A 24,650-nucleotide genomic window follows, 5' to 3' on the forward strand; every position below is an offset into this window, starting at 1 on the left:
AATAGCTTCTTCTGGGAGGCAATACTGCTGTCTTGGACAAATTACTTTTGTTGACAAAATGTAGCAGTGCACATTGCATATAAATAAATAATAATCTCCAACATTGAGATTAATAAAGTGCAAACTTCTGTATTTAATAAAATACTACTCTAAATCAAAATGTAGTATTGTACATTGTATGCAAATAAATAATCAAGTAAGAAATATTGAGAGGACTATAGTCTCAGTAAGAGGATAAAAACAGGCTTTTTCATTGTTCGTGCACCATGTCTTGGTGGTGTGCACAGTAACTGCTTTAATGATTGTTCTCCACTGTACTTCATTCTCATCATACATGGTACTTTGTGTAAACGATTCCACCACAGTAAGCTGCTTTTTAGCAGGAGTTTGTTTGTTAAAGGGCAGCACGATTATGGCCAAAATAGTAACACGATTATTTGTCATCAATATTGAAATCACAATTATTAATCACAATTATTTACTGTTAATTAAAAAATATCTTATAGCACTTTCTATTTTAAACAAACAGTATGTAAACTTGGCTTTCATTTCAAAATGAACGTATTAAAAATAATTCATTAATAATAGATTAAGTGTACAATAGACAATGGGCTAAATAAAATAAATACGCCATTGCAAAGTGCGATCATTAAGTGCAAAGATGTGAAAAAATATTATGCATAAAGGTACATAAAAAGGAACACATTCATTGTACTGCTCACAGTATATACAGGGCATATGTCTTTGGGCAAATAAAATGTTATTACTGTCGTTGTTTTGGCGAGTCTTTGAGAGGTGGATGGATACAGGGTCCCTCGGTGTACGGTTGATGTAACGGTCGCTTGTATTTTGGGCGCCCTTGCTTTTGTAGCTGCTCATCGGGACTTTGTGCCGGTGGCAGGCAGACCGCTCAGTTAGCAACCAGCTTTACAGTGCGGGAAAATGGTTGAGAAAAGAAGATAATTGTTTTTAATGCTTAACATGTCTTCGCAACTCCATTATTTGTTTGGATGTGCACACCAACGCAGCTTTGCCGTGCATCTCATTGTAGCGTTTGTTGTTGTTTCATCCGCGCAGGAGCCTTTCCAGGTTTCTGGAAACGAGCGGGAGTGCCTAGAGAATGGCGAGGCATGCGGCTGTGTTCCGGGGTTAAAATGTGCACCTGTTGGTACCCTATGGGTAACTCTGCGGAAGGGGTGTAATTAGGGATGATACTCGAAACCGGTTTTCCCGGTTGTTTGATAAGAAAATAACCGAGTCCTCGGACTTGAATCCCTTTTTGAGAACCGGTACCCGTTATCGAGACCACTATAGTAAAGAAAAGAGTTGGTTCTTTATTCGAATCCCTCGGAACGAATCCCGTCCCGACCAGAAATGCTCCGTGTGACATCACAATAAATCAGTCACGTAGCTCAGTCATTAGGCGCAGATAGCGAAAGCAGGAAAACAATGGACGGGAAAAAGCGCTCCAAGGTGTAATAAAGTTCAAAACAAAAGGTATAATCCAATGAATAACTTTACTGAGAGATTTGAGCAGGGTACAAACTCATGAAGAACACTTTTACGACCCACCGGAAACATAGCAACCAGGCTAGCAACGCACCTCCTTTACGGCAGCTGGCGCAACGTTCTTAAAGCAACCGCAGCACATACATATATATACAACACATCTCCCTTTTTTAACTTTTGTTTTTCACACTGTATATGTGTTGTCTGTCTAATTATAAATAATGCAGACAAGGCGTGTTGGCTGAGTTCTTGACGTTTACTTTCACGGGTGACGACATGCAACAACACTTTTCGGGGCTACCGCGCATGCTCGTCACTCCCGTTGCATGATGGGTAGTGTAGTTGTTATATTCCCTAGTTCATAACATCTTTCCCCCTATAAAGAAATAATGTTAACTCAATAGAGTGTATTTCTTTTTTTAGCTTTAACTTTTCATTTTTTAGCATTGTAACCACATTTGCAAACAACTTTTCTCTTCATAGAATTTTCTTTCTTTCTTTAAAGTGCAAAAATGTCAAAGCATCATAAACAGTTATGTCAAATAGCAGCAGAATTGCACTTTTTGGAGAGCTGTATTATTTCCAGTTTTGTGCCCAAGGGACTGATTTTATTTAACACTATATTATTATTTATACACCTATAGTGATCACAGAGACAGGTTGTTTTTGTGTTACTGTATATATTTGTTTTTCTGAAAAATCCCACTTAATATACTTTGGGTAACAACAGTCAATGTTTATTTATTTTATTTTATTTTTTTAGGGGGGTAACAGTCAATATTTATTTATTTATTAGATTAAATTGTTTTCTTATATAATAAAAGTGAGCTTTTCTTAAACCAAATATTGTGGTTTTTTTTCCATATACAACAACCTATCTGGACTCGATAAGAGAATCGATAAGGAATCGGTTCGATAAGAGGATTCGATAATAGACACAAACTCGATAATTTCTTATCAAACATCATCCCTAGGTGTAATAATGTAATAATGCATTTATTTTTCTGAATATTTTTGGGAGCTTCTAGCAGCTGATCTACCTTCAACCTCTGTTGTCACTCACTCTTACTCACTCTCACATAAGTCCACTGTATATCGGTCGCACCTTTGTGATTGGCTGACTGTTGGTTGTGAACGTGCTCGGTTTGACATGTAGTGAAGCCTGTTTTAAAAAAAAAAAAAATTATATCACCAACGATCACCCTCATTTAATCGTAGCTGCCAAAATTGGGATCACAATTCAAATTTGATTAATTGTTGCAGCTCTACTTGCGGTCTTGTTCGCCTCAAAGAGTTGCAGTTCCCGCACTCGACTGGATGCTTCGGTTTCACATGCAGGAATAAGTTTGTTGTGCTGTTGCCTTTTTTAAACAAACTTTCCAGCTTGCAGTCATTGTTTCAATGCCTGTTGCTGCAAATCTCAAACACTTTTCTTTTCTTTGGAACAAATGTCTCGCTCTTGTTAGCATTAGCCATGTTTTGCTAGCTGTGTGAATTTGCACTAAGGAAGGGATTGCAGGACGGAGGATCCCGGGACCAAAAAATATGCCACAGCAAAAGGAGAAAAAACATAATTTATTTTTTATTTTTTAAATAGTCTAAAACAAAATTGTTTTGTTTATTGATAAAATTGATATATCGCCCAGGCCTAATATAACAATAGTATTAAAAGCTCTATCATTGGCCATATTTATATAATTTATATCGTCTATATCGCACAACCCTAGGCTGTGTCATGACTGGGTTCTTGGGTTTTGCTTCTCCGGAAGGCAAAGGAAAATTGGCGCGGGCAAGGCGTGAATTTAAATACATGATTTATCTTGACACTAATAAACTACAAAAAAAAGGAAGCAAACAAAAGGCGCTCACAGCGGAGGTAACAACTTGACTATGAAAACAAAACTTGCACAATGGCAAAAACTATGAACAATAAAACAAAAACACAAACTGTGGCAATAATAAACAAAAACTTACTTGGTAAAGAACTGTGAACATGACATGAATCAGGGTGATGAAAAAGTGCGAGAACGCCAGGACGAACAACAGAAACAGACAGATTTAAATAGTGACGTGATCAGTGAAAACAGGTGCGTGACAAGACAGGTGAACAAGTGTGTGACATGACAATGTGAACCAGGTGAAACTAATGGTTGCTATGGTGACAAATAAAGTGCACAAAAAGTCCAAAACCAAATCCGAACATGACTACAACAAAACATAATCAGACATGACAGGCTGAAACCAAAAAATGAGGAAAACATGGCCGAAACTTCATAAACGGGCTCCCAGTTCACGTCATCACAACATCCAGTTTGGGCAGTGTTTTTTCAGTGATAAAAGTCTGATGAAACTTTGGACCATTTCCGGGCCAAAAATTCAATGCATCACTAAATGCATTACATTTGATATTTTTTCCTTTTACTGCGGGGTGGAGTAATAGCGGGGCGGAGTAATAGCATTTAAGGTAGCGACTAGAAAGACTTGGATGGTTGGATGGATGGATCTTTGCACAAAATGTCATTTTTAACACAAACCCGTTCAAGATTATATACACATTGAACAGGAACGCTGATTGGTCGCCACTTACGGCGCCCCATAAAAGGTGGGGAAAAAGGAAGACGCTGGGGAAAGATGACTTATTGAACACTGTTAACACATCCAGATGATTTAATCACCAATTTTATATTTGGCCATGACACATGTGCATGTCATTTTAAAAAAAGACAAGTTGTGGTAATATTAGTTGGTAGTATCAACATTTCATCTTTTTCATTACATTGTTCACTTTTGTTCTGCTTTTTGAGTCCTACAGTAATACGGCAGTGTTTTATCTGTGCTGCAGCTCGGTAAATTAAATTAAAATATCTCCATATTTTTGTTCTTTAATAATCGTTTTCATTTTACTTCAGCCATATTTTACTGAGCAGTCAGGGCAAAGATCAAGTGTACTTTTTTCCTGTGCTTCAACAATCTACATTTCTAGTTCCATAGTCATTGCAGAGAAAACATTTTGTAGCATATTTTTCCCGTTGTACTGTCATCACTGTTTGCGTTCAATGATTTAAACAGGAACTGCACTTTTTTTTTTAAATTTTGCCTATTGTTGACAATCTTTATCAGACACAAGAAACATGTTTTGATTTGTAACAATAATATACATATATTTTTGATTTGTAATAATCGTCTCGTTCTATGTGGCCAGCAATGCTGTTAATGGGACCAATCCATTCTGCCTCTAAATCTCTTTAAAAATGCATCCAGAATTGTCAACAATACTTCATTTATGTTCCATAACCTGTATAATAATCAAGCTGTAGCGGTATTAGCCATAAGCTATCTACAAAAAAAGGTAAGCTAGCTTTTGCATCAGCAGCTGAATGGCTTTGAGTTTGTAATGGACAACACGATGGGATAAGACACCAATCTGTACTGACTGAAAAACATGAACAATCACATTACAGTATCTGTAAAGTATTTGCCTACATTTCGTATTTTGTTTGTACACAGTTAGCTCGACAGTGTATGTAGTTGCACTAACAAGATTGATGTGCTGCATATATATATATATATAGTGACTTACTCCATGCACAGTTGTCCGTTTGGTCGAGCTGGCTGGGGAACGTTTCCAATAGATTTTGGGTAGGTGGTAACAACGTTTTTACCTCTGCGGGGTTTGTTAGCGCAAACTGTTTTGTATTTCGTTGTGATGCAGTTTCTTTGAGCAATGTCCTCCTCTATGATAACATTGTGTTGCCACTCAGTGCAGCAGAAACACTCCATTTCTGTCGGCATAGCTTGGCAAACTCCACATTTACATGTCAAGTCATGGACTCTCTCGGGCCCGTCTGCTCCAACGTTTCACCCTCTCTTCGTGCTCGCTTTGCTTCTATAACCAGTAGTCCACCCTGCGTATATTCAGGTTCAAAAAGATAAAGTTGTGAATCCTTTGTTATATCCTTTGTTGACGGAAGTAGGAAGTGCATTGCTATGAGCACTGAAATCAATGCGCTCAGGAATGAAGTTCCGGTAATGTTTAAAATGACCAAAATACGGTAAAAAAAAGTTTGTGTTCTTGTCTCTCATAATGATTGGGAATGATGTGCAAAAAAAGTGCAGTCCACCTTTAAATATTCGCTTTATCCTGATATTGGATTCTGCTATTTCCAGAATTCATTCAGTCAAACATTAAATCCCGTCATTTTGCAAGGGCATTAGCTGCACTGCTTCCCTTTTTATCGCTACCTTTTAATAGGAATTTATATCCAGCTTTTTTCTGTTTTTAGACAAGTATTTCAAGAACCGATTGAGATTTTCCAAATGCCGCCCGCAGACAGTCACAGTCACCCGAGTGCGGTTTTTTTAGTTCTTCTATCTTAAACAACAAGGAACCAACTCTGTTTTGTTGTTGTTTTCTTTGTGAAACTTTTGATTTATTTCATCTGTCAATCCTGCCTTTTCTTTAAAAGTACACAAATCATACGTGACAAAGCGGAAGTGGCTGTCTGACATCCTCTGGATTCTGTTGTTGAATATCTTGCTTTATTTACATTTATTTACATTTCCGTGTGGTTTGGGAAGTGTGATGATTGCACGCTAAGCACATTTATGGGCTTTGTGTGTCATATCATATTAGTGTCTGCTTACTTTAAGCAGCCCAGACAGTCCGTTTTAGCAGCATGCTAGGCTATTAACAGTGTCCAGATGTCAACTACTTTTGTCTTCAGGCTTACGTTGCCTGCACGAAACAACACTCACCAGACTAAGCAGCTGTAACAAAACTTTATCATTGTATTAAATTAGTGTGTTACTGTGTGGACGATGCGAGGTTGACTGAGCATGTTTGCTCATGAGTGGACACACAAATATAACCTACTTAGAGTACATGTAGTCTATATTCTTACACATGCCGACATGCCCTTGAGCTGTGAAGATGCAGGAAGACAGTGTAGTTTTTTTAATGACTGTTTCTAGGGCTCCATCTCTGCAGTGTCCTCATTTCCATCTGACTGCCAGGTCAATGTTCTGTAAGCAAACGCTTGCTTTCTTCCGTCAATCCTTCAAGCTGGACGGCTTCCGCTTTACACGTTTGAGATGTTTTGCATGATCTCCAGTAAACACAATGACTCGACACAATTTAGTCTCCGTTAATTTTAATTTAATTAATTAGGGATGTATGATTCTGCAAAGCAAAATCTTGTTTTGCTTATAATTTACATTGCGATTTTATGCATTTTTTTTTCTTTTTTACACGTTCAAAACCATGTGCTAATGTTTTACAGAAATCATACTTTTGTCTTTACCTTTTTTGTCATTAATATCAGACTAGTCAGTATAAGAGATGTACAGTACAGGCCAAATGTTTAGACACACCTACTCATTCAATTTGTTTTCTTTATTTTCATGACTATTTACATTGTAGACTGTCACTGAAGGCATCGCAACTATGAATGAACACATGTGGAGTTATGTACTTAACAAAAAAAGGTGAAATAACTGAAAACATGTCTTATATTGTAGTTTCTTCAAAGTAGCCACCCTTTGCTCTGATTACTTTTTCTTACACTCTTGGCATTCTCTTGATGAACTTCAAAAGGTAGTCACCTGAAATGGTTTTCAGGTGTGCTTGAAGCTCATCGAGAGAATGCCAAGAGTGTGCAAAGCAGTAATCAGAGCAAAGCAAAGTAAAGGAGTGACGTATGCCATAAAGAAAGTTAGCAAATTTGTAGTTTTTTGTTTGGCCACCTTCCTCAAAGTGCCAGTAAAATCGATACAGAGCCCCTCAGGCCATGACAGAGGTGTCATTCAATAGTTGTAATCAATGTATTATCTCAAAAGTTATGAAAATATTTTATGAAGGTTGAAAAGTTACTTAGTGCTGGTTTAATAAATGTTAACTTGAAATAAGTCTTGCAGTATTCACTACACCACTAATACTTTGTTTGCCACAGAATGTTTGTGATGACAAGCAAAATAACAAAATAACTTGTTCTCTTTACCCCTACAAAACGTACCAAAAAAGAAGCAAAACTGTGGCCCTAAAACCGAGGTACGCACCATAGTGTGGGTTACCTGTACTGTTGCACCTCTATTAAACACAATTATAAATATGAACAAAATGACTGTTGTCAGCTGTTAGAACATATTACTTCAATCAAACATGGCAGAAATGTCTGTTTGAACATATTGCGAGAGTAAATAGTAGGGATGCAGCGGTACTCGCTATAAACCTGCACGAGACAATCCGTCTTTAATTAAATACATTTTAAAAAGGGATCAAGATTGGATGATATATAAAAAAAATTATTATGATAATTCTTTTCGCCATATCACCTAGCCCTGGATGACACACCTTTGGGCTGAAGAGACACTTCTGCTCTATTTTTGAAAACAAACAATGAAGGGAGTATACAGCACTTAGACGAGTCTAGGCGCATTCATCACTCTGCTTTATAGTGTATAGCGCCATTATCCATATATGGTCTTTAGGAGTATGTGTCCATGTAAAAAATATGACAAACAAAAGACGACAGCCGGATAGATATTTATTTGGCAAAAGTAATGCGTGTCACAGGGTGTGCTAGTGTTTCAGAATTCAGGTTTTGCATGAGTGACGCTGAACCAGCATAGCTGGTGTGGTTGTGGTTTACGCGCCCTAAAGGAAGTACTCGACGGTGTTCCACTTTTGCAGGTGGACCAGGTTTGCCCCAATGGAATGTGGGATAGCAGGTTTTTGTCAGGCATAGAAAATGTTTGTCCAGTTAGGTCATATCAGCAGAGTACATGCAAAGGGGCAGTGTTGTTTGATCTGGTAGGGTTTCAAAGTCCGAGCTAACCAGAGCCTGATAGGACAACCTTTTCCCCCTGTGTAAATAGTGTATTTCAGCATTTACTGTCACAAAGGGCGGGACAATTATGCCAAAAATAATATTCACGATTATTTTGATTGATATTGAAATCACAACTAATACCACAATTGTTCATTAATTTGAAGATATTATTATTAATTAGACCACCAAAACTCAACTTTAAACTGGATATAAATTAGTAAAGAATAAACATGTAAAATAATACTAACAAGTTAACAATCAATTAAAATAACAATGGCAATATGAAAAAAAACAATAAAATTCAGTTTTTCCTTAAATGTTTTTAATTTTTTTTACCTTTAACACTTATTTTACCACCATAGTTTGTGCTTTTCGTGTCATGAATAAAATTCTATATCAATCAATCAATCAAGCTTTATTTATACATCCCTAATCACAAGTGTCTCAAAGGGCTTAACAAACTCATGCAACATCTCCTGATCTACACCCACAAATGTTTGTTAATTAAATACAAAACTCCTCACCTTTATTGGTGCAATACATCTTTGGACAATTTTGACCAGTATTTTAAGTCAAAGCATCATCATTTTGTAAATGTATCAATAATTACATTAAGTACATTATGCTTGTGGAAGGTACTTTATTTAAACCTTCATTTGGTTGGCGCATGTCAGAGTGAATGTTGTGCATAGCGATGTTATTGTGAAGAGGAAAAGTCTGGCTGTTTTAAAAGAGATTCAAGTTGTGTCTGCTGTCCTGTTGATCTTATATCAATGATGTCATTCACAACAACACAAGCAAATGTGATGTGTTGGTGCACGGCTTGACGGGGCGTTTTAGTGTTTCGAGGATGAATGAGCAGTATCCAGGATTTCCCCATAAAATATTTCAGGGTTTCCCCTAAACTGCCAAGATACCTGTGGTGGTGGGGGCGTGGTTATGGGCGTGGTCATCGTGACATCATCAAGTAATTAGCATAATGTTATGATGATATGATTTTCCTTAAAAAAGGCTAAAAAAAATTTATACATTTAAAACAAATCTGTTATTATTAATTAATATTGATATATATATTTTTAATCGTTTTGTCATATTTTCAATTGTTACTGCTTTTTTTTTTTTTTTTTTTTTTACAGACTTTTAATGACTTTTTTTTATTTGCTCGAGTTGGACTTTCTCTCATTAAAAGCTGCCGCTGTCCTCTTAATATTTGCACATTTTGTAGATAGCATTAAGGGGAAACCCTGTAATTGAGTGTGGCGCGCCGCCACAGCATTTTAGTTACCGCCACACCTTGAAAATGTTTTTTTTTTTTTTTACTTGAAAACGAATTCAAGTAATATAATGTATTGTAGCCCCCAGAAGAAATCACACAGTCTGACGCTACTTTTAAATTGTACTACTAATCTTATGATAACAAACGGCACAATTCCAACTGGTTTTACCTTCACTTTCGTCTCCGTTTGTCGGCGCTTCCCCCGACACACAACAACACTTCCTCATTCTCCACCAATCACCTTTCAGGCACAGACGGTGTTATTACAAACTTGGTAAACAATAACATCATATCCAAACCACACAAACATAAAACATTAACACCAGCTGGTTGTTACAGTATGAATTGATATATATAGCCTATTCACACTATTGACAAGTGATGTACCAAGAACCAAAAAAGGTACCGAAAACAGTGCTGCTAAAACTGGATATAAACAAAACGCATGGCATTGTCTGGATGCATTGTCAGCATGTCTATGATGTGGATCTCATTTTAATATATCCCAGATTAGGGCTGGGCGATATATCGAGTTTGTAAGATACATCGATATATTTTTAAACAAGATATGAATTAAGAAAATAGCATAATATCGATATAATTTATTTCACGTTAAAATTACCAAACAACGCTTATTTGTTGTGTTCCTTGTTCTCCCCCGCTCCCCCTCCATGGGCTACTAAACCCCTCTTCCTCCTTCCAAGACGTGCTTGCACATATAAGAACATCCACGATTGGTTGGTTGTTTACTATGATTAGTCACGATTGGTTAGGGACAGGCCAATCAGAGGCAAGATTGGGCAGGTCATCGAACCCGAAAGGAAAATCACAAAGTGCTTGACTGCAAATGTATTTTTTTTATCTGAGTTTGATACATTTTGTATTATTTGCACAGCTATGTTATTTATTTTACATAGAAATAATATTTTTCTATTTTATTTATGTTATGTAATTCTGTGCTACTTAAACAGTTTCTTTTCTGTGCTGTCAATACCCATCTTGACTAACTGAGTTAATAAAAGTGCCACTGACTGTTTACAGTACAGTTGTCATTCACTTCAATTTCACTGAATATCGCTCAAAAACGAATATTTTTATATGTATACTTTCACCCAAAAATATATGAGTTTGAGTTTGAGTTTGAGTTTGAGTTTATTTCGAACATGCAAGCATACAACATGATACATCACAATTTCCAGTTTCTTTTCAACATGTTCGAAAAGGAGTAGGAAGAAGCAGAGCTTATTTAATCCTACCCCTTTTCTTTACAATACATTACATACATTATATCGAGATATATATCGAATATCGAGTTTCAGTAAAAATATATGGAGATGTACTTTTTCCTCCATATCGCCCAGCTCTATCCCCGATATACTGGCGGAAAAAGTTCCACAAAATGTCCAAATATTAAGAGGACAGTGGCAGCTTTTAAGGAGCGAAAAAGTCCAACCGGAACAACCGCGCATAACAAGTGTGACGTCATGCTCGCATTCTATAACACCAGAAGAAGATTGTAGATTTGTTGCTAGTTGTTTTTAATAAAAATGTCATTAACAGTATCTAGACACTTGAAAAAATCTCAGCAAAGTACAATAAGCAGCAATAATTGAAAATATGGCAAAATGATAAAAATAAATATTTGTTAATACGAATTAATAATAACAGACATGTTTATAAATGTATGTACCGTATTTTCCGCAGTATAAGGCGCACCGGATTATAAGGCGCACCTTCAATGAATGGCCTATTTTAAAACTTTGTTCATATTTACAGTAAGGCGCACCGCATTATAAGGCGCATAGAATAGATGCTACAGTAGAAGCTGGGGTTACGTTATGCATCCCAAAGTTGCGAGACCTGTTGTGGCTCAATATTGGTCCATATATAAGGTGCCCCAGATTATAAGGCGCACTGTCAGCTTTTGAGAAAATTTGAGGTTTTTAGGTGCGCCTTATAGTGCGGAAAATTCGGTATACGTTTTTAGAGCCTTTTTTAAGAAATATATCATAGTAAATTATGCAACTTATTCGATGGTGACCACGCCCATAACCATGGCCCTGACCACACCTCCACCACGCAGGTAACTTGGCAGTCGAGGGGAAACAAACAAATGTTCCTTCTCCTCACTATGACATAATTTCACTTCCATTTATGTCATTTATGTACTTTTCTGTGTTTAACAGAGGATTGCTAATTACTGGCCAATTCTGTGATTCCGTTCGTGGTTACATTGACGCGGAAATAATATGGCCTCACTTTTTAATTTAGTTTAGTGATTATTGATTAGGCATACTAGCGCTGTGTCAAATAAAAAGTAGCAACCATGGTGAGATCCAAAAAATAGTTAAGAAGCACTTCGTTAGAATTTTGCATTGATTTAATAATAAAAGTGCTTAACTTTTTTTTACACTTTTTTTGTCCTTTGCTCAAAAACTCTTGCCATTTATCTCATGACTGTTTCATTTTTGCAGTCATGCAGTTACGACAGTTCAATAATAGCTAACATTCCCTGCTAAACTTGGCCAAATGGCAATCAGCTACGTAAGGGCATGAATTACGTGTTTTGAGCAGGAAGAAGGCGAGATATATTGGGCATGTTGCACGTTCCAAAGTTAGCGCCTTTCATGCAGCCACCTATCCATGACTTTGTTTTTTTTACACTTGTATGACAACTAAATGGTTTAAATGGACCTTTGAGAGGTCACAGTTGAACAGTAGCTGTGCAGAAAGTCACACTACTTTCTATGGAGCTGTAGAAAACGGTGCGGCTGCAGACGTGGCAGCAAGCGCCACAGGAAGCACAGGAAAGGAAGCTGCAGATCCACAAGGGATTTGCCCTCCACAACAATGAAGCAACACATGCACTTGGCCTGCTGTCAACACTCTAGGTGGTCCTCTGCATCCACACATAGAGAAAGAAGCCCTTCTTATTGAAACCAGCCTGAAGCCAGATTGGCACTTGATTCGGTAACAAAGTGAAAATACCGTGTGTGTTTAGCTGTGATTGTGTCCACTTGTCAGCTTTGTGCACATGATGGCAACTTGGTTTATTGCCAGCTGTGCAGCGGACTAGTTTGTCAAACTTAATGGCTGCACAAAACGGAAGTAGCAGGTTCTGCTTTACTGCGCCATGTTGGACAATGTCCTCCCATATTCGTGTTGACCACACAAGTCCTTTTCTTGCTTTTTTGTGAGCAATGAAAGATAACAATAAAGAGGCCAAGTTAAGGACATTTCCTGCCATTCCTTCTCTACCCTCGCCCTGTCTTTGCACTCTTCCTCCACCCTTCCTTCCTTCCATTGATGATAGCGTTGGTCTTTTCTCTCCGCCTTGGCCACCCCTCCCTTTTCTTGCTCTTTTTTTCTCCGCATTTCCTCCCCTGTCTTCCCATTTCTTCCAGTCCTTCTCAATGCCTTGCTCAACCCTAAGACAGGCCCAGTGCCAGAGGAAGAAGGGAGAGGAGAGAGGTCGGCTTGGGTGTTGGAAGGGCCTGTAGAGATTATGTCACATGGTGGTGTCAGAAAAGTAGTTTTGGATTATACCCTGTAACGATATGAACATTTCATGTCACGGTTATTGTTATCGCGGTGTTGTTGAATGTGCTGAAAAAGTACTTGAAAAGCTGATATCTTATGACCAATTAAAATAAATAGAAACCATTTAACATTTTTCTTATGCTTCATTGATAGTATTTTAGTCTTAGTATTTTATCTGTTTTAATGCTGAAGTTTTTATTGGTTTGAAATTGAATATGTGTTTGTACTGTAGCATTTTAAGATGAATTTGAATTAAGTGTGTAACAAATACAATATATTAATATTATATATTATTTCTGGTGGGCATCCTAAGCTGTTCAGCAGTCCTTGAACGCACCATAAAAACACCTCTGTCTCGTAATCCTTTTAGTTTGTTTATATTTTAGCGTTTAAGCTAGAGAAATGGTGATAGTCAGTACGTGAATTAATCGATAATTTTCATTTAAAATGGGAATAGGCACAGGGGTTAGTGCATGTGCCTCACAATACGGAGGTCCTGAGTAGTCCTGAGTTCAATCCCGGGCCCGGGATCTTTCTGTGTGGAGTTTGCATGTTCTCCCCGTGACTGCGTGGGTTCCCTCCGGGTACTCCGGCTTCCTCCCACCTCCAAAGACATGCACCTGGGGATAGGTTGATGGGCAACACTAAATTGGCCCTAGTGTGAATGTTGTCTATCTGTGTTGGCCCTGCGATGAGGTGGCGACTTGTCCAGGTTGTACCCCGCCTTCTGCCCGAATGCAGCTGAGATAGGCTCCAGCACCCCCGCGACCCCAAAAGGGACAAGCAGTAGAAAATAGATGGATAGATGGAATACTAACCTTTTAAGAATACATTTTATTGTTACATCCCTATCCCTCCAAAACAGGCTTTTTTCTTTTCACATATTTCAGCCAGGTGATATTTTACATTTATTCATAGTTGAATAGGTAATTCCGGCCTGCATGCATCAGTCAGAATCGATTGTCGCTCATCTGCTCCCTGGTTCCTGTGTTCATCGTCCAGTAATGGCAATGTTAGGGCAATCGATTCAAGTCTTGACGGAGATGAGAGTTTCCTTGTCCTCACCTGAGTGGGGAAGCGCTGGCTAATGGGGATAATTAACATTGGTGGCTAAGCTACACATGGGGGGTGCGCAGACTTTTCCCACCGAGACCTGCATATAGCAAAATTTTAGCTGCATGACAACACTTTAGACACCCCTGCCCTAAATGGTTCATGTATCGGAATCTTTTTTTTTTTTTTTTGTTTTGCTTAGTTGTTTTTTTTTTTTTTGTTGTTGTTTTTTTTTTTGTTTTTTTTTTTTTTTTTGTTTGCTCCATGCTTTTTTAACCTGTAAAGCACTTTGGTGCAATCTAAAAAGTTGTTGAAAATGTGCTATATAAATAAAGTTGACTTGACTTGACTTGACAATAAAGCTTAAATTTTTCTTGTCATGTGTACGTTCCTTAAGACAGCTGATATTTTGACCTGAAATTGTCAGGACAAATTAAGATTTTAATTAACGCCTGCATTGACCCAGCATGTCGAAGTGGGATACGTCTTTACAATCCTACAAATCTGTAGAGGTCTCTTTGAAAGTATAGAAGGACAAATATGTTACATTCTCTTTTTAGTGCAACACAGGCAGTCAGCCCTGCCCTACAGAGCTATAAACAGCCACCATGCAATTTGCTTGCAAAATGTCTACTGCAAGCGCCTGTTTCCACATCTACTTTGTCTGTATCTGGCCAAGTGAAACTTCACTCTACAATTAGCTTTTGTTTTGCTGCGCTCCATGTGTGACTCTGTTTGGAAATGTCTCCTGCTTCATTTATGTTGACATTTTTTTGTCTCCCCCCTCTCTGCTCCCAACAGTACTGGCATAAAGGATGCTTCACCTGCGAGGTCTGCAAAATGACTCTAAACATGACGAATTACAGAGGTTTTGAAAAGAGACCATACTGCAATGCGTAAGTTGTCACCTTGCATGCTTTTGTGTGTGTGTGTGTGTGTGTGTGTGTGTGTGTGTGTGTGTGTGTGTGTGTGTGTGTGTGTGTGTGTGTGTGTGTGTGTGTGTGTGTGTGTGTGTGTGTGTGTGTGTGTGTGTGTGTGTGTGTGTCTGTGTGTCTGTGTGTCTGTGTGTCTGTGTGTCTATCTCGTTTTATGCCTAGCACTCATGCCTCAGCTTGCATTAGTAAGCTTTAAATGTGTTGCATCTAAATGTGTTTGTGCATGTCGTTACCCAACACAAGACCCCTCTCTCGCTCCTCCTCTCTTGTTTATCCGGGGCTCTTCTAACCACCCCATCCCTCACAGTAAAGGCCTGTACATGTGCTGTGGGAAAGTTCCTCCCTCCCTTCCCTCCTCCGTGGTGAAAGGAATGGAGCTGGGCGGCGGGGGTGTGGGGAGGTGGCGTATAATCAACAAAGGAAATTCCTAAAGTTCCTCTCGAGTGATACAGGAGGACAGAGTGCCAACTAGCTTGTTCACTCATCCTCACACTCAATCCTCATCAGGAATGTGTGGCATCTCCCATTAGAATGATACATCTTTTTCTCTGCATGTTTTGTTTTTTGAACATCATTCGCAGCCATGAATCAAACTAGTGATGTCACTCTTCTGCGGTATAATGTTAGCTAAAAAACAGTTGTTATTAAAGGATTTGCCCTCCAGTTATTTGAGCCGGTGTCAAAATTAAACAACATCCCTATTTCCCCCTGCTTTAATAAGAAGCATATTTTTTGCTTCTTGCCCTATAATTCTTTTTCCTGCGTGAGGATTCAATTATTTTGGCTCCTGCTAGCGCCCGTTGACACACAGCTAAAATATGGTATCCGAATGCTGTCCAACTTTTCCTCGTAAGTATTTTTGCCCTCTTGACTTTATGGTCCTGCAAATAAAAACTTACCTTGTTTAAACAGTGCAATCATTGGATTTATAAAAGACTTTAGAAGTTCCTCTAAATACAGTACAGGTGCATGTCAATAATTTAGAATATGGTGCAACTGTTGATTGACTTCTGGATTTCAATTTACATTTTCAAGGAGAGCAATTAAAGCCATGGGAAGTTTTTGCAATTAATTTGCTGATTAGTGTTAGTTTTGACACTCACATTTTTTAAAGAGGAACATGCACTTACTTTGGAATTTTGCCTATCATTCACAATCCCTTTATAAGACAATAACACGTTTTTCTTTTTTATGCATTCTATTTTATAAATACGTCAAATACGAGGCGGCTAACAATGCAGCTAATGGGTGTACGCCATTGCACCCATAAATCCCTCTAAAAAACATCCTAACAATTATTCATTTACATCTCGTTACCTGAATATTAACCAAGTATTAGCAATATTGTTAATATAAGCTCTAACGCTGACAAACTACTTTTAGCGGCACGGTGTTCACAGCTTATGCAGCTACAATATTGACATACTGAGCTGCTACTGCTGCTGTATCACCTCTGAGCTGGTGAAATTTCATTGTAGATTATAAATCATGCCTCACATTTGTATAGTAGAAGATTGTTGCCATAAAGTGGTCAACTTTAAAAGTCAACCTCAACCCGGAGATGACAAGAAAGACACAAAGACGCCCACTTTTTTATTTATTTATTTTGTTTTTGTTAGACTGACAGGTGAATACAAGTGGCCTCGGGTTATGGACGAGTTCACTTCCTACACAGTAATTGGTGTAACCCAAGTTGTATAGAGTAAGTCAGAACTTCTGCCTAAAATATACATAATTTAATTATGAGGTCACTCACACTGTACACAGAACACATGAAGGAATTTAAAATGCACAAAAAAGATTAAATACTAGAATTAAATAAATGAAACAATAACAAAAAGAGAACTCCTTTTCTGAGACCATTACTTATATTGCATTAAAATGCTCCCGCATCAGATGTTCTGCCATAATTGAGCAAGTTATTCCTTTCTTTGACGTGTTTAGGGTTAAATGTTTCCATGCTTTCGTTGTTTTTAACCGAGTTTTGTTGCCAGTGGCCGGAGCCCTTTTTCTTCTTCACCGGTCACTCTGGCTAGATCATGTTTGTTTCCGTCTGGAAAAATAGGAGCAATGACGTCACCGACACATTTTGTTAACAATTTTTGTCAAAATTGTCGACTATTCGTTGCTTTTGTGCATGTATGTTGTCTGGCAAAAAAAAACAAAGATGATTGTGCAGTTGTATACCTCTAAACATTGACACAAAATTAACATTAATACTGTGACCCCGAAAGGGGCAAGCGGTAGAAAATGGATGGGATGGACTTTGTGTCTAACTAGGGCTGGGCGATATGGCTAAAAACAGTATCACGGTATAAGTGTTTTATATCGGGAGACATCGATAATTGATTTTTTTTAATGACCTATCAGAATTAAGGAGCAGTAGAAAAATACATTAAATATAAATGTTTTTATTTAAAATATAACCTTTCTCTGATTATAATCCCCTCTAGGGTTTCTTCTTAATGTATTTGATTTTTGGCGGTGCACCACAGTAGCATATTAGCCGCCACGACTTTATGTGAAAACAAATTAAAGTGATATAATGTATTGTATCGTCCAGAAGAAGACACACAAATTACTTTTTAGCTTTTATTGCAAATTTTATGCGACCAATGGACCCAATTCCAACACGTATTTGCTCCCGTGCACGCTTCGCTCCTAGACACACAACACTTCCTCATTCTCCGCCGCCATGGTTCGTTCACAGACCATGGGAAAAATGAGCATCATAACACACTAACATCCACTTTAAAACCAGCAGGTATGTACAATATGACTGGATATATATAGTTTATTATTTGCGCACTATTAACTAGTGATGCACTGAAATTTTGGCCGCCCAAAAAAGACTTTGATCACCAGAACAACACTGCAGAAACCGAATGTTGTGTAAGCCATACGCATGGGTTGTTTGGAGCGAAGGCAACACATCAGCGCCGTGGACGTACTTTTTATGTATTAGAGATATACCGACGAACAGCGATCTTCAAAATTTAAGATGACAGCTTTAAAGAAAAGCAAGGCTCGCAGCAGCATGAAGCAAGTGTTAAAGTTAAGTTAAAGTTAAAGTACCAATGATTGTCACACACACACTAGGTGTGGTGAAATTTGTCTTGTGCATTTAACCCATCCCCTTGTTCACCCTCTGGGAGGTGAGGGGAGCAGTGGGCAGCAGCGGTGCCCCGCCCGGGAATCATTTTTGGTGATTTAATCCCCAATTCCAACCCTTGAGGGAGGTAATGGGTCCCATTTTTATAGTCTTTGGTATGACTCGGCCGGGGTTTGAACTCACAACCTACCGATCTCAGGGCGGACACTCTAACCACTAGGCCACTGAGTGTGCCGTCAAGCTCTCTGCAACTCGCTTTTTGTTGCGGACTTGGAGCGACAGAAGTAAATAGTCTCTAAACACGGGTACAGTCTACAATAACATCAGAAATATATGCTCGATATGTTGCTAGTCGTTTTTAATAAAGAAAGAGGGATTAAAAGGATTTCAGATATCGCTAGAAAAAGTACAATAAGCAGCAACAATTGAAAATAGAGCACAACATTATGTCAGAAAAATATTTGTTAATACTATAATAATAACAGATTTGTTATAAATGCATATATTCTTGTTTTGCCTTTTTAAAGAAAAGATATGCATTACAGCAAATAATGCAATGACGTCATATTGAACATGCCCTTGAACACGCCACTGACAACGCCCCCATCGATACAGGTACCTTTGCAATCTAGGGGAAACCCTGGTCTCAGCTATCAAGGAAGAAAGGAAAGGAAATGTCAACACAGTTATGGGAAACATATTTGAAAATCACATTGAACAAGGGTTGGGCGATATGGCCTTTTATTAATATCTTGATATTTTTAGGCAATGTCACAATACACGATATATATCTCGATATTTTTTGCCTTAGCCTTGAACTAACACTTGATGCATATAATCACACCAGTCAGTATGAGCAGAGCAGAGCAGCTTTATTTGTCTATTCTTAACATGTACAAGACACATAAGAACTGAAATTACATTTTCGGCACAATTCCGCTAAGAGCAGACATACGTTACAGGGAGACAAGACGGGACCGCCAACGGATCAGCCACTTAGGGCGCTCCTTAAAAAGGTGGGAAAAAGGTGAGAGACAAGAGGCAAGACAGAAAGAAGTATGATGATTCTATGTGTCTACATTAAAACATTATTGTTCATACTGCAATAATATATGCTCATTTTAAACTTTCATGCAGAGAAGAAAATCACAACTAAGTCAATTTACCAAAATTGTATTTATTAAACAGTTATTAAGCAGTGGCACAAACATTCATGTCATTTCCAAAACAGAAAGTGCAAGATTGTCAGAGACATTTTAAAACAAGCTATTAGTGCACTTTTGTGCATGATGTCACTAAAATTACTTATAAAAAAAACACTAAATTAAAGTGCAGAACGCCACTACAATAATTTCAAACAAATAAAGTGCACTTTTGTGCATGATGTCACACAAGATATTTAAAAAACTGTAAAATAAAGATGAGCTGCATAATAGGAAATCAAATAGTGTATGTCCTTCGCTATGTGGTAGGTTACTGCGGACGTTATCTCCTGATTTTGACAATTTTTTTCATACTGTGTTTATGTGGAAATGGAAGACGCCAGGCTCAATTAAGTAAATGCTGGTTGCCTCAGCATTTTGTTGGGTGTGGCACCGACCGGGGATGTTGACATCCGGAGTTTCAAGTACTCTTCATTCTCTAGCGGATGACTTTTCAAATGATGCTACAAATTAGTAGTGCTGCTACTTTTTGTAGTAACGCTTTTGCCGCATACTTGACATATTACGGTTGTCTGTTCAACATCTTGCCGCTTGAAGCCAAACCACCGCCAGGCAATGGACCCCGTGCTGTTTTTCTTGGGAATTAATTTTTCTTCCTTCATTTGTTACCAGATTTGTACCTTTTTTCTCTCGTATTATCACTCACACGGCTCCGCTTGCACCACAGCTAACGTTACCCATGCCGCTACCTCTCTGCTCCGCGAGTGCGTATGACGTTGCACGCGCGACAGTATGTGACGTATGTAAGAAGGGCCGCTTGTTTTATCTCTCTGTGGGAAGAAAGAGTGAGAAACGCCTGTAGTGTGATGCCCGCAGTAAAAGCAACTGCGTGAGAACGTATACGCGAATACTCACGATAGTCATTTTCTACATCGCACAGAGACAAACCTGCGATATATCGAGTATATTCGATATATCACCCAGCCCTACATTGAACACTTAACAATAACCTTTTAAAATGAAGGCGCAAAAATAAGGAATATGTAATAAATGCTTAATAAAGTTTAACAATAGTGCAAGTTGTAAACATAGACAAACGTAAGAAGAACTGCCAGGGAGATTTAGCTGTGTACAGGGCTTTTTTTTTTTAATAAAAAAAACTGCCACGCTGTCAAGGTGAATTTTCCTGTTTTATGGACATTTTATTTGTTCTTCCATCACTCATTTTCACTTGTTCTTCTCATTTAATAATCAACAAGATGGCGAAACCAAACTTGATAGTTGATACTGTTGCCTGATTGGATATTGGTGTCTCACTCCCACTTATCAGTGATCACTTCCTGCGTTGCCCAGTTACCAAGAGCTAGTACCTTTGTTCATGCAACCAACCTTGCTTCGCAAATTTTGTTTTCTTCTGAGGAAGAAGAAGAAGAAAAAATTTAAAGTTTTATCACATGCATCTTTTATTAATAGCAATTACTTATCTATTACAATATATATTGATATCAGTTTGTCATCCAGCCCTTAACGTAGCACAACCAGCAAGCTAATGTATCTGTTTGAGTGTGTGTGTTGTAGTACTCGTCTATGAAATGTGTTAATAGTATGGAACAAAACCATCAAGAACCTCCTAGTTCATAAGGCTTGAAACCCAACGTCTTCCAAGCACAATGTCTGCGTCTGTGCTCTGTATCCTCGCATGATGAAACTTGTAACCGACCACCACATGTTTGGACTGCCCGCGCAAGACGAGCACAGATGTTACTAATGCTACTAACAACAATGGCTCTGTTCACGTTTGCTCGTGTGCACCCCAGTCTGCATGGCAGTGTGACAGTGGGGCCCAGCTTGTGCTCTGCAAACAGCCATGGACTGGAGCAGCTCAATGGAATTGGATGTGCTTTACCCGCTTGAAGTCCATGAAAATGTTTCTCATGAATAGGGCCTCTTCATTATTGTTGTGACCTCCTCAACGTTTTTTTTGTTTACCTCCATCAATGAGCACGTGTTTTTAATATCTTGTGTAGGTAGTGCCTAACTGATTTTCCAAGGAACTTTGTGCGTATGTATACAGGGCTCTTAAAAATAGATATTTTTGCCAATAATTTACACTGAGTAATATTGCAAGTATCAATATTTTCCTATATCGATTGAGAATTTGTTGTTTGGTAGAACCTTGCAGTCATCTATGACCATGCAATTTAGCATTTGTAGAAATGTTTGTGAATATCCTCAGTCATCCGGGTATTTGTATTTGTATTCTCATTTAATCAACCCCAACAGGACATTTCAGGTTGCCTTACAAGAAGTTGTGCTTCTCATCCGAGAATGCTTCCTTCATCCGTTCATGCTAATGACTCGATGGGACATCTCTAGTCTGAGGGGATGAGGCAGGATCTAAAGTATTTATCCTCTAAGGTAGTGAGACATGTCTCAGCAAGAATTGCTTCACTCTTGTGGTGCAAAACGACAGTTGTTATATCACTTAATCAAATTGACTGTTGTTTTGCACCACAACAGAGGATAATTACTTTGGGTGCTGCACCATCATCATAGGGCCTGTCCCCACAGAACTGTTTTTCAGTGGAAACGGGGAAGATATGTACCGTTTCAGCATTTTATTCCCACGCAAACTGCTTTTTTGTCTCCAGAGTGGAAAGGTCTGAAAACTCCGGCATTGTCGTTACCATGGGGCGAAGGAAGCTGCCAGAGTACCCGAGAATGATGACGTCCCGGTCTGTCCCCGCCCCTGGCAGGGAGAAGGGGATTAATGTATTTTTTTAACCCAAAAACGAAACACAAACGTTTCTCTGGGGACATGCCTTTAGATTACAGCTGTCCTGTCTAGTAATGAGCATGAATTGAAGAAGTCTGCTAAGAAGAGAGGCAAAATGTCTTCTGAGGGATGTATCCCCACAGAAACGTTTGTTTCGTTTTTGTTTTGGGTTGAAATAATAAATGCGTCCCACAGTCAAATAGTCCTATCAATATTGAGTCACATCCAGGCGGAAACATTTTCTGGGTGAGAATGATGTAATACAATGCCCTGCCATACAGTAAGTGGCGCTGGAAGCAAACAAAGCCATCGGAACCACCAAAACTATAGAAGAAGAAACCGTGCACGCGCATTAAGTCCTATTCTCTGCTCATACATAAAAATTAAAAAAAGTGATGGCACATGCACGCAACAAATGCGACTCTTTAATTTGGACTGACGACAAGGTGGAATTACTTTGTTTACTTAAACACACGACAGCCGCTGAGGAGACAGAATGAAGAAAAAGTGTCAGAAGGAGGTGCACACATATGGGAAAATAAAGAAGAGGATGCTGGGTTATGTTATGTAGACTCAAGTATGTAGTCTTTAATTGTTTGATACTGTATGTGCTCTATTTATAAAAGTGAATTTGGCCAAAAAAGAAAGTAAAGAAATGGCTATCATTGTTTACACTATACACAAAAAATTTCACCAACATCACCTCGTTCTCATTCCACACTTTTAACAAAAGTTACCGTATTAAAGGTCACTAGTACAGTATATAATGGTAAAACACTGGTTTTAGCAGTAGTAATGGATCACAATGGAAACAAGCCTTTTGGCTTTTTGTGCCATCCATTTGCCTTTTTAAAGCATTACATGGATTCAATTATTTAAGATTTCAATAAACTTGTCAATCAATCAATCAATCAAGTAGTGTACAAGAGTAAAGAAAACAAACAAGCACTCGTTCTTCTGGTGGTCCGAGCCTGACCTTGTATTTAAAATAATGTGACGTGTTTATTATTTATTATGTGTCTGTACTGCATGTCTAGTTGATAGATGATAAGGTTTTGTTGCCATAGTGATAATAGTAGTAACTACTGTACATTACAATCACAGCTTTGTTGTTGACAGCTCTTGAGTGTTCGGGGCGGCGACACAGCGGCAGGGAGGCATTATTCTCGGGTACTCGGACGGCTTCCTTTGCCCTATGGAAACAACAATGCCGGAGTTTTCAGACCTTCCCATTCTGGCGGCTGTTTCACAAAAACACAGATTTTGTGGGGATAAATGACTGAAACGGCAAATATCTTCTCCGAAAAAGGTTTTGTAGGAACAGTCCAGCTGGGATTGATTTTAATGCCTTGAGAAGTAATAGAGTACCATTTATTTTCCTTCTCACCCTGTACTGTTTATGATAGATGCCATTGACTAAAGGCTATGAGATATAAACACAAATGTATTACTTTCGCCTGTCAGTCTTTTTAACCGTCGCACCTGTTGTAGTTGTGCTGTCATCTTTTTTTTCTATCAGGACTAAACTACTTTCCCTGCTAGAGTTGTTGAGGTGCCTGCAGGAAAGAGCGAGACCCCTTTACAGTATGTTTATTTGGTCTTTAACCGTTTGTTTACAACAGCCCTTGTAAGCGTAAAAATCATCTGTCGTTGAACTTCTCACTGAAGGAAAGTTGGAGGAATGAGTTCTGAAGTTGTTCGTCTATAATGATGATATTGTCATTTATTTTAAAAGGAAGTTTTCTGCATGGTAGCTCCTCTTTGATTAGACATGAGAGTCATGGGGGGATTGAGGCAGATTTATGTTAGGAGGTCAGAAATGTACACAGATAAATTCCTCACTGCCCCTGGAGGCTGTGGGAGCGAGTGGCGGATGCTGTTTTAGGCATTGGTTATTTGAAGTGGGGGGAAATGATCTTGTGTTTTGCCATAAAAACACGTTACTTTCCCTACTTCACTCTCTCATTGGTTAGCTTTGTGTAAAACTATTAATCTCTTGTCTTCAAACAGTGTATATTTATCACAGTGATAACAATACTCAAAAATTAAATAATGCTTTTCCTCTTTTCACATTACGTTTCTAGCCTTGATTGGATGAAGTGCTCTCACAGTTAATAGCTATAGTGCAACCTGTTTTTGCTGTGATTTTGACAGCACGTTAATACCGTTCAGCAGTTTGTTCTCTTCAACGCTATTTGACCACAGGATTGGGAGGGAAAACACCCATGAACAGCCCAGAACTGGTTTTGTGGGGTGAAGTGTTCCTTAAATTGTTGCCCTTTGCTGTTTCCAGGCCTTCAAGGTTGAATTCCTCATCTCTTGGTCCCAGTATGCGAACATCTCTTCCCTCCTGCACAGTAGGCTGCATGCGTGCGTGCGTTTGTGTTTGTGTGCACACGTGTGTGTATAGCCTCCCAAACACACAACATGTAAATCGTACTTTGCCTCTAATTTAGTTA

General features: G+C 38.5%; 1 protein-coding gene across 1 annotated transcript in view; it reads left to right on the forward strand.

Moving 5' to 3' along the window:
- The window catches only part of lasp1 (LIM and SH3 protein 1), a 66,483-nt gene that overhangs the window by 16,121 nt on the left and 25,712 nt on the right, over positions 1-24,650 (forward strand). Inside the window, exon 2 of the mRNA XM_062050124.1 lies at positions 15,007-15,101. Within this exon, the coding sequence (XP_061906108.1) occupies positions 15,007-15,101 (95 nt within the window). The remainder of the gene's footprint in view (positions 1-15,006; positions 15,102-24,650) is intronic.

The sequence above is a fragment of the Entelurus aequoreus genome, linkage group LG06 (genome assembly GCF_033978785.1).
Source record: "Entelurus aequoreus isolate RoL-2023_Sb linkage group LG06, RoL_Eaeq_v1.1, whole genome shotgun sequence".
Classification (NCBI taxonomy): Eukaryota; Metazoa; Chordata; class Actinopteri; order Syngnathiformes; family Syngnathidae; genus Entelurus; species Entelurus aequoreus.